Raw genomic sequence first — 15,310 nt, 5'->3', positions numbered from 1 at the left:
GTAGGCTCATGTTACTCCCTTCCTCAACCTCAGAACCAACATTAGAATCAAGTAAAGGCTGTAAATCCCCAAGAAGCAAGTGGCTGATGCTGTGTTCAAATAATTCAGCTAACTCCTCTGTGCATGATGGTGTGGCTATGGCAGTAGTAGCTGTGAACAAGGAGGCAGAACAAGCCACTCTGGCAGCTGGTTGGGGATGGTTAGGATGGTTAAGTAAGCCAGTCCACTACCACCTCTGCATGCTGTGGCTGGATGGCACAGCCAACATCAGTAAAAAGAGACAAACGTGCCCTGCCTGAGGACAGACCAAGTCCAACTTTGCCTGTGGACACAGAGGCTGCTGGCCCCCTCACAGTGGCATGGGAATGTCTGCCTCTCCTTGTTTGCCTCCCGGACATGAAAGGAGGGAGGGTTTATTACACAACTGTATTAGATAATAGGGAGTGGGTGATTGGATACACTTTATTTAATGAAATGTGGTACTTGGTGCACTGTAAACTGTGTACAATTAAGGACTGCTGCTGACCCAATTTGAAAAGCTAAAAAAACTAAAAAATAAATGATTAAAAAAAATAAAAAAAATTATATATATATATATATATATATATAGATATATATATATATATATATATATATATATATATATATATATATATATATATATATATATATATATGAAAAAAGTATTTGATCCCCTGCGGATTTTGTACATTTGCCCACTGACAAAAAAATGATCAGTCTATAATTTTAATGGTTACATAGTTAGTGAGGTTGAAAAAGACACCAGTCCATCCAGTTCAACCTATGATGTGTGTTTGCTGTTAACCGTACATTGTATACCCCTCTATGTTGTGGTCTTTAAGGTGCCCATCTAATAGTTTTTTGAAACTATCTATGCTCCCTGCTGATACGATGTTTGCGGAAGAGAATTCCACATCCTTACTGCTCTCACAGTGAAGAACCCCGTACGTATTTTAAGGTTAAACCGCCTTTCCTCTAGTTTTAGTGAGTGGCCACGTGTCTTATTGTATTTCCTTTCACTGAAAAGGTTTTTCCATATGCTAGGGTTGCCAGTACAATATTTGTACATTGATATCATATCCCCCCTCAAGCGTCTCTTCTCCAGAGAGAATATGTTCAGTGCTTGTAGTCTTTCCTCATAGCTGATGTCCTCCATTCCCCTAATTATTTTTGTTGCCCTTCTCTGGACTTTCTCCAGTTCCAGCACATCCTTCCTGAGGACCGGTGCCCAGAACTGGACAGCATACTCCAGATGTGGCCGGACCAGAGTCTTGTAGAGTGGGAGAATAATCTCTTTATTTCTGGAGTGAATCCCCTTTTTTATACATCCCAGTTTTCTGTTGGCTTTGCTTGCAGCGGCTTGGCAAGCCTGTTGTCTACCAGTACCCCCAGGTCCTTTTCCATCCTAGACTCACCCAGAGGACCCCCCCCAGTGAGTAGCTTGCTTTCTAGTTTCTGGCACCCAGGTGCATTACTTTACATTTTTCAACATTAAACCTCATCTGCCATGTAGTTGCCCACCCCATAATTTTGTTCAGGTCCGCTTGTAAGGTTTCCACATCCTGCCCAGAAGATATTGGCATGCTTAGTTTAGTACCATCCGCAAATACTGAGATTTTACTCGATATCCCCTCCTCTAGATCATTTATGAATAAATTTAACAGGATTGGCCCCAGGACAGAACCCTGGGGGACCCTGTTTTCCACACCCGCCCAATCTGAGTACTCCCCATTAATCACCACCCTTTGCTACCTCCCCTGGAGCCAGTTCTCTATCCAGGAACATCTTATGTTCCATACCTACCCTTCCTTATTTTGAACAGTAAGCGTTTGTGGGGAATGGTGTCAAAGGCCTTTGCGAAGTCCAGGTACACCACATCCAAAGGCTTACCTTTATCTAGGTGGCAGCTCACTTCATCATAGAAGGTTAATAGATTGGTTTGGCAAGAACGATTTTTCATGAATCCATGCTGATTACTACTAATAATACTGTTTTCATTACTAAAGTCTTGTATGTGGTCCCTTAACATCCCCTCCAAAATCTTGCAGACTACTGATGTTAGGCTGACCGGCCTATAGTTACCCGGGATATATCTTGTCCCCTTTTTAAATATCGGTACCACGTTGGCTTTTTTCCAATCAGCTGGCACCACACCCGTCTGTAAACTATCCTTAAAGATCAAGAATAATGGTCTGGCAATCAGCTCTTTAAGAACCCTCGGGTGCAAGCCATCCGGTCCCGGTGATTTATTTATGTTAAGTTTCTCTAGTTTAGTTCTAAGTCTATCTTCAGTTAGCCATGGAGGTACTTCCTGAGGTGTGTTGTTTAGTTTGGCCTTACAAGCTGGGTTAGTGTAGCCCTTCAATTCTTTTGTGAAGACTGAAGAGAAGAAATTATTTAACACTACCGCCTTTTCCCTGTCCTCTGTGGCCAAAACTCCCCTATCGTCTTTTATGGGGCCAATGTGTTCTGGCCTCGCTTTCTTACTATTTATATACTTAAAGAATTTCTTGGGGTTCTTTTTACTCTCTTGCGCTATATGTCTCTCGTGTTCTGTTTTAGCCGCCCTGATTTCGTCTTTACATTTCCTATTACACTCTTTGTAATGCTTGAATGCTGCCAATGACCCCTCAGCCTTGTAGTTTTTGAAGGCATTTCCTTTAGCATTAATATGAAATTTTATGTTGGAGTTTAGCCACCCAGGGTTTAGTTTTGCTCTTTTATATTTATTTCCCTTTGGAATGCACTGGTCAATCCCTTTGTTAAGTATGCTTTTGGAGCATTCCCATTTTTCCTCCGTGTTCTTTGTTCCCAGGGTTCTATCCCATTTGATATTTTCTAGCAGAGAGCGCAGTTTTGGGAAATTGGCTCTTTTGAAATTCAGTGTACTTATATTACACTTGTGTTTCCTATTACTATAATTAATACTGAAACTAATTGACCTATGGTCACTGTTTCCTAAGTTGTCCTGTATTTCTATATCCATGAGCAAGTCTGTATTGTTGGTAATCAGTAGGTCAAGTACCGCATTGTTTCTTGTCGGTGCGTTCACCATCTGACCCATGAAATTGTCCTGCAAAACATTTAGGAACTGCCGAGCCTTGGCTGAATGCGCGGTTCCTTCTGCCCAGTCTATATCTGGATATTTAAATTCCCCCATTATAATGACATTTCCCATCCTTGCTGCCAATCCTATCTGTCAAAGGAGGTCCGCCTCCCCCTCCTCCCTCTGGTTGGGGGGCCTATAGCATACGCCCAATATTACCTTCCCCACAGTGCCTTCCCTTTGAACTTCTACCCATAGGGATTCTGCCTCGTCCATAGCTCCATTATTAATATCATCCCTCATATTTACCTGTACACTGTTCTTAATATACAGACATACCCCTCCCCCTTTTTTACCTTCTCTATCTCTGCGATAAAGGGAATACCCCTGAATGGTCGCCATCCAGTCATGAGAGCTGTCAAACCAAGTCTCAGTTATCCCCACAAAATCTAAGTCCTCCTCAAACATCAGCAGCTCCAGCTCTCCCATCTTGTTAGCCAGGCTTCTGGCATTGGTATACAAGCCTCGTAATTTTGACCAGTTACATATATCCTCATATGATGTTTTTAGGCTGCTTTCTTGATTTTTTCCCCATACCCACCCTGGGTTTAGGAGCTCCGAACACCCTACCGCTAATGTCCCCATTTCTGCCCTCTGAATCTTGCTTTCCACTGGCTAATTCTACATCTGTACCCTCCCCCCCATCACCTAGTAGGTTTGTTTTAATAGTGAGAGACAGAATAACAACAAAATATCCAGAAAAACGCATTTCAAAGAAGTTATAAATTGATTTGCATTTTAATGAGTGAAATAAGTATTTGATCCCCTATCAATCAGCAAGATTTCTGGCTCCCAGGTGTCTGCTATACAGGTAACAAGCTGATATTAGGAGCACTCTCTTAAAGGGAGTACTGCAAATCTCAGCTTGTTACCTGTATAAAAGACACCTATCCACAGAAGCAATCAATCAACCAGATTCCAATCTCTCCACCATGGTCAAGACCAAAGAGCTGTCCAAGGACTTCAGGGACAAGATTATAGACCTACGCAAGGCTGGAATGGGCTACAAGACCATTGCCAAGCAGCTTGGTGAGAGGGTGACAACAGTTGGTGCAATTCCCAAATGGAAGAAACACAAAATAACTGTCAATCTCAATCATGAGAATAGTAAGGAATCAGCCCAGAACTACACGTGAGAATCTTGTCAATGATCTAAAGGCAGCTGGGACCATAGTCATCAAGAAAACAATTGGTAACACCCTACACTGTGAAGGACTGAAATCCTGCAATGCCCGCAAGGTCCCCTGCTCAAGAAAGCACATGTACCAGCCAGTTTGTAGTTTGCTAACAAAGATTTTTGGGCAGATGAGACCAAATTCAAGCTCTTTGGCATCAACTCAACTCGCTATGTTTATGTATACAATCGGGGACTGCTGCTGACACAAATTAGAAAACTAAAAACATTTAAAAAAAATTAATAAAAAAGGGGGAACATCAGCTTTGCTGTAAGACAAACTGTGGCTGATAATTGAAAAAAAGGGGGCAGGAATACTAAAAAAAAAAATATGTACAGCACTAAATGTAATGCTGTTAAACACTGCACTACACTGACACTACACTACTGTATACTCACACTACACTGACACTACAATAACACTACAAGGGCACTCTACATTCACACTAACTAGCTGGCTAAAAATGTATCGTCACCGAGCCCTGCTCTATCTCCAACTTCACATTGCAAAAGGTCCCGTGAAAAGGAACCTTTTAAAGTTTGGGGCTGGGACTATAAGCACTGAGCCATGCATGGGAAAGTCATCATGACTTTGTCCAATCAAAGCTCTCACAGTGCTCTGTGCCCTGTGTGGGCAAAGCCTTGCACCTGACCAGCAGTCGGGTGCATTGCTTCAGCCAATCAGGACTGTTACAATGCACTGTGCAGTACAGTACAGTGCATTGTGGGGGCCGAACTAATGCTCGGCCCGGACAGCTTGCCCATCACTAGTTATGGGAAATCACTTCTCATCCATCTCCTAAATGCCACAAAGGCCTGTATCCCTTTGTTATAGAAACAAACCACTGCCCCAATCAAATAGTCTTTGGTTCTGCAAAATTAATAAAACCCAGCTTATGGAAGAGACTGTAGCCTCTGCTAATAGTACTGGAAAACAATGTTGTAAAACCTGGTTCTGTTGGACGGACTTTCTTTACCCGTCAGCTTATCAGTCTTTTTTTGACTGACTCTTGAGGAGCAGGGATTCTGTTATAACTGTACTCAAGCTTTCGGATCAGAGGTCCCCCCTCCTCTTAACAGTATATCCTACCATTTTTTTTCTCCTCCTCCCCCTCTTTTCCTTGTCTTCCTTTTCCTCCCTTTTTTCTTTCCTCTTATCCACCAGAACTTTTTTGACTTTGAGACATACCTAAGGCAAAGTTTTCGTTCATGTACCTACCCGTCTGGTTGCTCCGCTTATTTGCTGAAATATATCCGGCATTCTTTCTGTCTGTGCTCAGTGTCAGCTACTGGAGACATTTTGAGTTGGACGCCAGGTTCCAAGCCCTAATGACATATACTACTGTAGGTCATTGTCTAAGAAGGTATTAAAGTGTGTTTACAGCTGATTCAACTGTTATGCTGATCACAATCAAATAGCTGAGAGATGAAGAAATTGTCTCTAGCTTAAAACTCTCTGCCTCACTGTATTCCTAATGTACCTTCTTATATGCAAGTAGCTCTATGAGTATTTATATTCTCATGTATGTATGATCTGCTGATTATTCTATGTATCTCTTGTCAATTTTGACTTTCTCAGGTGGCTACTTGTCTGTAATTTCGCTTTGCAAAATTGAAAATAAAGAATTTATAAACAAAAAACAGACTGACTGAGGACTGCACTGTCCACTGTTAACTTGTTCCTATGAAGAGGGGAAGCAGCACTGAGAGAACAAGAGCCAGTAGCATTGAAATTTGTAAACTGCAAGTGCTGGGGTAAAAGCTTTAACAAATAGTTTACTGGGAAATGTTTATTTTATTGTGCTCATTGTGTAAAACTAAAAAACAATACAGAGGGTTTAATACTACTTTAACTTCCATGTAGATTCACTCACCACGCCATTGACAGACAGGAGCTGATCGCCACGTTTCAGCCCTCCATGGCGATCAGCCACACCACCAGGAATGATACGTGAGATGTAAATAGGAGAGTTTTGTTCTTTTCCTCCCATAATATTAAACCCAAGTCCTTCATCGGTTTTTGGAAGTTCTACTACGCGTGGATGGGCATGACCTTCACTAGCTGCAAAAGCAGCCACTGTGGCCTGAAAGGAAAAAAAATAGGTTAGAGGACCCACCAACAGTTATTTAGAATTATCCATGCTTTGCCATGATAACAGTGAAACAAAACTGCATTTATAGCCCATAGAGAATTGGAAGCGCTAACTCGGACTATTGGCTGATGTGACCAACATTCACACATTACATGTGCTCCCACTGTGGAGACTCTTTAAAGGTAGAGTTAGGGACTGCAGATATCAGGGTGCCTTGCTGGGGCCTGCAGCTTACGCATGTATTTGCAAATGTGTGCAACTCAACCCCTGTTTTTACTGCATAATGTTAGGTTAATTTGGTTGGTTGTAGGCTGATTGGTAATGTTGTGACTGGAAATTCCTTGGCTTTTTTGACATGCGTTTGCCCTCCCAGTGCTCCTTGCTGTTAAGACCAATTATAGGTGGGGGAAGTGACCATTTTATGCTTGCAAGACATTGTCTTTGTATAGTTCTTCTTTAAAAAAAAAAAGTCAGAAGCCGTAACCTGCATTCTTGTGCTGGTTTAGTGACTTGAAGCAAAAGGTTTAGCATGATAACCAGGAAGCTAGAATTTTTAGCATGGTTGATCAGCAACAGGAGATTTCATGTTTCTCTCTTTCCTTCAAAGCTGTTTCATGGTTTTGCAGAAGCAGAACACTGACACATAGCCAGCACTGATGCAGCCTTATTAGAATGTGATTGGATATTCTGGTCAGCAAGCAAAGCACAGGATTGCTACAAAATCACAATATGGATACTATGTACTTTAGTAAAACCACTCTTATGCCACGTTGTATGCTGCCCAAAACTACCAGGCCCACTTTGATGATGTGCACTAGGCCAGTATGGTACTGGCCATGTTTCAGGGTTTCAGGGTTTGGGAAAGGCTGTGTCACTGCATCCATTGAGTGAAGCTTTCATATACAGACTTGCAAGTACTGTATACCATGGCATCCTGTAGAGGTCCTCTCTCCCTTTGGGGGTGTTTTTTTGCATGTGATATCTTATATAAAGTCCTCAAATGATAATCACTAATAATGCATTAAGAACACCCTTAGTCACTAGAGTTGGGCCAAACCCCCCCCCCCAGTTCGGATCATGCCAGAACTCCTGAACATCGCAAAAGTTTGTACCCGAACCCCAAACCAAATTAAAGTCTATGGGATCCAAAATTGAAAAATCACAAGCCTCCCTCTTGAAGGCTTATATTCAAATTATTGGCCATTCGTATCAATGCAAACACTTTTTAAAAAAAGATTGTTTTTACATGAGCAGTGGTTTTAATGATGCTTTAAGTGAAACAATAAAAATGAAAAATTCCTTTATATATATATAGTCCGGGGGGGGGGGGGGGGGAATGGGTCCCTTTAGTCTACCAGTAAAATGGCACATCTGTACCATGTATAGAACCTGCTGCAGCAAAACTGACATTATTAAAGAAAATAAAATTGCCATTTAAATTAATGGCAATATAATACCATTGCCGGCAATACAAAAATGGTGTACAATTACAAAAAAACTAAAGGCATGCCCCCCCCCCCCAATCCGTACCAGGCCCTTCCTGTCTAATATGGATTTTAAGGGGAGACCTACACTAAAATTAAAAACAAAAATGGTGTGGGGTCCCCACCCCAAAATCCATGCCAGAATCTTATCTAAGCATGCAGCCCGACAGGTCAGGAAAGGGGGGGACAAACGAGTGCCCCCCTCCTTCTTAACCACACCAAGCCACATGCCCTCAACAAGTAGTGGGTGCTTTGTTACCGGGGGACTCTGCCCCCCCCACACCAAAGCTCCTTGTCCCCATTGATGGGTACAAGGACCTCTTCCTGACAACCCTTGGCTGTGATTGTGGGGGTCTGCGGGCAGGGGGCTTATTGGGAACTGGAAGCCCGCTTTAACAAGGGGGGCCCCCAGTTCCCAGCCCCACTCCACATGTAAATGAGTATTGGGTATTGTACCCCTAGCCATTAACCATTAAAAAGTGTTGAAAATAAAGACAGGAGGACGTTTTTAACAATTCCTTTATTAAAAAAATAAAAAAACAATGTCACCAGATGTACTGTAGATCCATTGTCAATCATGATGCCCGCCGCACTGCTGGACCTTAAAAAAAAAAAAGAAAGAAAACGCTCTGCCTAGATGTCGAATGCCTGCTCTGCCGTTTTGACAGGTAAAAAGGGGGGGGGTTATTTTTAATAAAGGAATTGTCAAAAAATGTGTGCGTGTTTTTAATTCTTTTTGACACTTTTTTTGGTGAATGGGGGGGGCTACTATGTACCCCATACTCATTCACATGGGGGGAGTCGGGATCTGGGGGCCCCCTTAAAAAAGGGGGCTTCCAGATTCTGATAAGCCCCTTCCCCGCAGAACTCCACAAGCACAGCCCAGGGTTGTGGGAAAGAGGCCCTTGTCCCAATCAACATGCCCCCATGCCCCAAATCGCCCCCCATGTTAAGGGCATGTGGCCTGGTATGGTTCAGGAGGGAGGGCGCTTGTTCGTCCTCACCCTTTCTTGTCCTGCCTGATTACATGCTCAGATAAGGGTCTGGTATGGGGGACATTTTTTATTAAAAAAAAGTTGGAGTGAGGTTCCTATTAAAATCTATACCAGACACGAAGAGCTGATGACTCATCAGATGTTAAGTACACAGTGGCCAGCTTCCTGGCCCGTTCTTTAACTAGCTATTCACTGTGCCCTAATTGGGCAAAGCTTTGCCCAATCAGGGCTTAGAATGCGCTGTGCAACATGCCGTGCATTGAGGGGCCCCTGGTGGGCGAACATATACCTACAAATTCAGATGTTCGCTGAAGGGTTCATGACCAACTTTTGCTTGGCTCAAACTGTTCGCCTAACTCTTTCAGCCACATTTTATCTACATGTCAAGTAGAGAGCCACATATACAGTATCTCACAAAAGTAAGTACACCCCTCAAATTTTTGAAAATATTTTATTATATATTTTCATGTGACAACACTGAAGAAATTACACTTTGCTACAATGTAAAGTGGTGAGAGTACAGCTTGTATAACAGTTTAAATTTGCTGTCCCCTCAAAATAAATCAACACACAGCCATTAATGTTTTAACTGCTGGCAACAAAAGTGAGTACACCCTAGGTGATAATGTCCAAATTGGGCCCAAAGTGTCAATATTTTGTGTGGCCACCAATATTTTCCAGCACTGCCTTAACCCTCTTGGGCATGGAGTTCACTAGTGCTTGACACATATTGTCACTGGAGTCCTCTTCCACTCCTCCATGAGGACATCCCGGAGCTGGTGGATGTTAGAGACCTTGCGCTCCTCCACCTTCCATTTAAGGATGCCTCACAGATGCTCAATAGGGATCTGGAGACATGCTTGGCCAGTCCATCACCTTTACTCTCAGCTTCTTTAGCAAGGCAGTGGTCGTCTTGGAAGTGTGTTTGGGGTCGTTATCATGTTGGAATACTGCCCTGCGACCCAGTCCCCGAAGTGAAGGGATCATGCTCTGCTTCAGTATGTCACAGTACATGTTGGCATTCATGGTTCCTTCAATGAACTGTAGCTCCCCAGTTCCGGCAGCACTTATGCAGCCTAAGACTATGACACTCCCACCACCATGCTTGACTGTAGGCAAGACACATTTGTCTTTGTACTTCTCACCTGGTTGCCGCCACACACAATTGACATCATCTGAAACACATAGATTTATTTTGGTCTCATCAGACCACAGGACATGATTCCAGTAATCCATGTCCTTAGTCTGCTTGTCTTCAGTAAACTGTTTGCAGGATTTCTTGTGCATCATCTTTAGAAGAGGCTTCCTTCTGGGATGAAGGCCATGCAGACCAATTTGATGCAGCGTGCGGCGTATGGTCTGAGCACTGACTTTCTGACCCCCCCACCCCTTCAACCTCTATTGCAATGCTGGCAGAACTCATGTGTCTATTTCCCAAACTCAACTTCTGGATATGAAGCTGAGCACATGCACTCAACTTCTTTGGTCGACCATGGCGAGGCCTGTTCTGAGTGGAACCTGTCCTGTTAAACCGCTGTATGGTCTTAACCACAATGCTGCAGCTCAGTTTCAGGGTCTTGGCAATCTTCTTATAGCCTAGGCCATCTTTATGTAGAGCAACAATTCTTTTTTCAGATTCTCAAAGAGTTCTTTGCCATGAGGTGCCATGTTGAGCTTCCAGTGACCAGTATGAGCGAGTGAGAGCAATCACACCAAATTTAACACACCTGCTCCCCATTCACACCTGAGACCTTGTAACCATAACAAGTTACACAGGGCCGGCGCTACCGCTAGGCGAACTAGGCAGTGGCCTAGGGCGCACTGCCGCCTAGGGGCGCAGCTGACTCTTGCCTCACAATTTCCTCCTCCTTGTCGCCCCCCCTGCTCCCCGCAGGAGCAAGGAGTTCGGTGCTGCAGGACGGTGATGGTAATACCATACGGTACCAGAGCGGATTGTGTGCAGCTTTCCCCCTCTCCCTCCCACCGGCTTTCAGATGCTGGAGGGAGAGGCACGGAGCAGTGTAACAAGCAGCCAATAGCGCTGCTCTTCTGAGTGGGAGGGTGTGGCTGCTGATAAGTTGCTCCACCTCTCACTCCTTCTTAGCCAATCAGCTTATCCAGCCCGCCACATTTGACCAGAAGATGCTAGTGGCCAGAAGCAGGACTGGATGGGGGTGAGATGGAGACTGGAGAGAATCCGACATACCTGAACATACAGAAGGTATGATCATAGTTACAAGAAGCCTGTCACACACTCACTGCTAATGCTGGCTGCAGAAGACTGATGATCATCATCAGTGTGTTCTCCCATCCTGTGTACTCTTATCTATAGGCAATCCGTCTTCTCATACTGCTTCTTATCTTTGCTTTATTTACACAGCACACAGGACAGGTGAAGGATGATTAGATTTCTAGAAGACTTCAACTTCAGGGTAATTTGTGCCAGAGTCCTGTGTCAGCCTTCCATGATCTGTTTGACCTTTTCATTTTTTGTTATTTTTAAAGGAATTACCTGGTCAGGCTTTTTAACCATTCACTGTCCTTGAGCAATTGACTATTGGCACTTTGTAATATATTCTAAACTCCTCTTTACACAGTGCAGTGATCAATGTTTTTCCCCACTGGTAATTGCTAGGACACACTTGTATCATGTGTGCGGTCTCTGACCATCCCCTGTATCATGTGTGCGGTCTCTGACCATCCCCTGTATCATGTGTGCGGTCTCTGACCGTCCCCTGTATCATGTGTGCGGTCTCTGACCGTCCCCTGTATCATGTGTGCGGTCTCTGACCGTCCCCTGTATCATGTGTGCGGTCTCTGACCGTCTCCTGTATCATGTGTGCGGTCTCTCACCGTCCCCTGTATCATGTGTGCGATCTCTGACCATCCCCTGTATCATGTGTGCGGTCTCTAACCGTCCCCTGTATCATGTGTGCGGTCTCTGACCGTCCCCTGTATCATGTGTGCGGTCTCTGACCGTCCCCTGTATCATGTGTGCGGTCTCTGACCGTCCCCTGTATCATGTGTGCGGTCTCTGACCGTCCCCTGTATCATGTGTGCGGTCTCTGACCGTCCCTTGTATCATGTGTGCGGTCTCTGACCGTCTCCTGTATCATGTGTGCGGTCTCTGACCATCCCCTGTATCATGTGTGCGGTCTCTGACCGTCCCCTGTATCATGTGTGCGGTCTCTGACCGTCTCCTGTATCATGTGTGTGGTCTCTGACCGTCCCCTGTATCATGTGTGCGGTCTCTAACCGTCCCTTGTATCATGTGTGCGGTCTCTGAACGTTCCCTGTATCATGTGTGCGGTCTCTGACCGTCCCCTGTATCATGTGTGCGGTCTCTGACCGTCCCCTGTATCATGTGTGCGGTCTCTGACCGTCCCCTGTATCATGTGTGCGGTCTCTGACCGTCCCCTGTATCATGTGTGCGGTCTCTGACCGTCCCCTGTATCATGTGTGCGGTCTCTGACCGTCCCTTGTATCATTTGTGCGGTCTCTGACTGTCTCCTGTATCATGTGTGCGGTCTCTGACAGTCCCCTGTATCATGTGTGCGGTCTCTAACCGTCCCCTGTATCATGTGTGCGGTCTCTGACCGTCCCCTGTATCATGTGCGCGGTCTCTGACCGTCTCCTGTATCATGTGTGCGGTCTCTGACCGTCCCCTGTATCATGTGTGCGATCTCTGACCGTCCCCTGTATCATGTGCGCGGTCTCTGACCGTCCCCTGTATCATGTGTGCGGTCTCTGACCGTCCCCTGTATCATGTGCGCGGTCTCTGACCGTCCCCTGTATCATGTGTGCGGTCTCTGACCGTCCCCTGTATCATGTGTGCGGTCTCTGACCGTCCCCTGTATCATGTGTGCGGTCTCTGACCGTCCCTTGTATCATGTGTGCGGTCTCTGACCGTCTCCTGTATCATGTGTGCGGTCTCTGACCGTCCCCTGTATCATGTGCGCAGTCTCTGACCGTCTCCTGTATCATGTGTGCGGTCTCTTACCGTCCCCTGTATCATGTGCGCAGTCTCTGACCGTCTCCTGTATCATGTGTGCGGTCTCTAACCGTCTCTTGTAGCATGTCTGCGATAAAGGGGGGCTACAAGCACGTTAGGTGGTGAGGGAAGATGTGCCTAGGCATGGAAGATAGTAAGGAATGGGGGGCCCAGGCATGGTGGGTGGTGAGAGAAGAGAGGCTGCAGGCACAGTGGATAATGAAGAAAGGGGTCCCAGGTGCAGTGGGTGGTGATGGCCTGGGCACAAGTTGTGGTTATAAAAGGAAGGGTTGTAGAGAATTTTATTCAAGCATACAGGGAAAGAGACTTCATAATCCAGGATCCACCAAAATCCTCAGCACCAGGCCCATGATGCTCTTAATCCAGCCCGCACTACCAGGGTTGCAAAAGTCACACTTGGAATCTAGTCCCCGGTGTTCCGCCACAAATATATTTTTTATTATGGCACACAGGTGAAATAATTTAAAAAAAAATGCTATTATAAATAAATCACTGTGACAGATTGTCACACAATGGGATCTTTGATCAAATAGTGTATTGGCCTGTTATTTAATGACACTGCACAAAGCCATTCAGTTTTTTTTTTGGGGGGGGGGGGGGGCGCAAGTAGCTGGTCTTGCCTAGGGCGCAAAATAGTCTAGCACCGGCCCTGAAGTTACATGACATCGGGGAGGGAAAATGGCTGATTGGGACCAATTTGGACATTTTCTTTTAGGGGTGTACTCACTTTTGTTACCAGCGGTTTTAAAATGAATGGCTGTGTGTTGAGTATATTAAAGGGACAGCAAATTTTTCACTGTTATACAAGTTGTACACTCACTACTTTCATTGTAGCAAAGCGTAATTTCTTCAATGTTGTCACATGAAAAAATATAATAACATATTTACAAAAATGGGAGGGGTTTGCTCAATTTTGTGAGATACTGTACAATTTTTTTTTAAAGTAATACATGTATTGTAGTTTGTTTGTTTTTTTCAGGGCAAACAAGGATCTCCTTTGGCAATATTTTCTTGAAAAAGTTACTTTAATTTTTATGCAATCTAAACACAAAGACATAATAAACATAAAAAATATATAGACTTTCACCAGTTTAAGTTTTAAAACTACTAGTGAATAAAACATTATATTCTGAACTTGTGCATTTAAATGACACTAAAATTTACAATAGTTATTTGCAAATGAAATAAAAACAGTTTTTTTTTTTTCAATTGTGCGCATTTTAATGCTACTTTAAAAAATGAACACAATAAATGAAAAAAATCAATACATTAATTTAAAAAAACAGCAGAAAAGTAACAGCAGATACAGATAGGAGGGACTTAATAAGGACTTATTAGGGCCAATTAAGGCATAATAAAATATTAACAGAGTTGCTTTAACTAACATCATCTAGAAATGAAAGGTCACCCCTTTGATAATTTCTCCATTCACCCCACTGACTGAATGATAAAAAAATACTAATCATCTATGGCCAGCTTCACTATAATCACTCTTTCACAGGAGTGGTTTGCTGCTTGTAGTATTTTGGGATTAAGCTTTTCACCACATTTATTATAAAAGGATTACTGACCCCTTGTATCAATCAACAAATATGTGAAACAAAAACATTTAGGTTACTTGACAAGTATAGGCTTGTTTTATCATGATTGAAAATTACTTTTTTAAATGATAAACAGGTTTATACTTACCTACAATTCCACTGCACAGTGTGGCCCCAATTCTTCTCTTTTTGGGTCCCTTATCGGCGCTCCTGTCTCCTCCCTACAGGCGAGTGCCCCCACAGAAAACCGCATTCTATGAGTGCTCACTGTGGGCTCACTCCTAAGCCTTGCTGTCCGCACCTATACAAACAGACAGTGGGACTTGGCTTTGCCCCCCACTCCCTTGTCACTGGCTTTAAATGACGAGAGTGGGAGCCAATTGTTCTGGCTGCCTAAGCAATTAAATTCACTGTGCACCAATGCATTCCCCACTGTGGGAGCTTTTTTTAGCTATCATCCATGGGGTTTTCCCCAGTTTTTTGTTATCCAGCATCAATATATGCCAATGTTTACATAGTAGTGATTGCAGTTGGTGCCAGTGTATGCCATTTTTCTAGGACTGAGATTTTTCAAAGAACAAAGAAGTATACAAAATACAATAAATTGCGATAAAGCAGTCTCAATTGTCATTTAGCACATAATGCAAAGAATCACTAGACATGTACAGTGTAAAATATCCATAAAACTCCTTTTCATATCTATACTTTCTAGGTGATAATCCTCAATATTGGAGCAGTTCATCCTACTCCTTAGGAACTGCCCATATGTGATCCTCTTTATCAATGTCCATGGGTGGTGGCTGGTGGCATGGAGAAGCACATTGCCAGCTGTTGGTTTACATTATGTGGTGGTTTCAAATTTGTCCCCCACTTTTTATTTTTTT

The 15,310-nt window shown here is 43.8% G+C and overlaps 1 protein-coding gene across 1 annotated transcript in view; it reads right to left on the bottom strand.

The window, feature by feature from the left end:
- The window catches only part of LIN7B (lin-7 homolog B, crumbs cell polarity complex component), a gene marked incomplete at its 5' end in the record, with an annotated part of 183,421 nt that overhangs the window by 37,727 nt on the left and 130,384 nt on the right, over positions 1–15,310 (bottom strand). Inside the window, one exon of the mRNA XM_082274250.1 lies at positions 6,176–6,385. Coding sequence (XP_082130376.1) covers positions 6,176–6,385 — 210 coding nt within the window. The remainder of the gene's footprint in view (positions 1–6,175; positions 6,386–15,310) is intronic.

The sequence above is a fragment of the Pelophylax lessonae genome, assembly GCF_965119305.1.
Source record: "Pelophylax lessonae genome assembly, chromosome: 12".
NCBI lineage: Eukaryota > Metazoa > Chordata > Amphibia > Anura > Ranidae > Pelophylax > Pelophylax lessonae.
The sequence above is the reverse complement of the archived record's forward strand: the minus strand, read 5'-3'. Positions and strand labels throughout refer to the sequence as shown.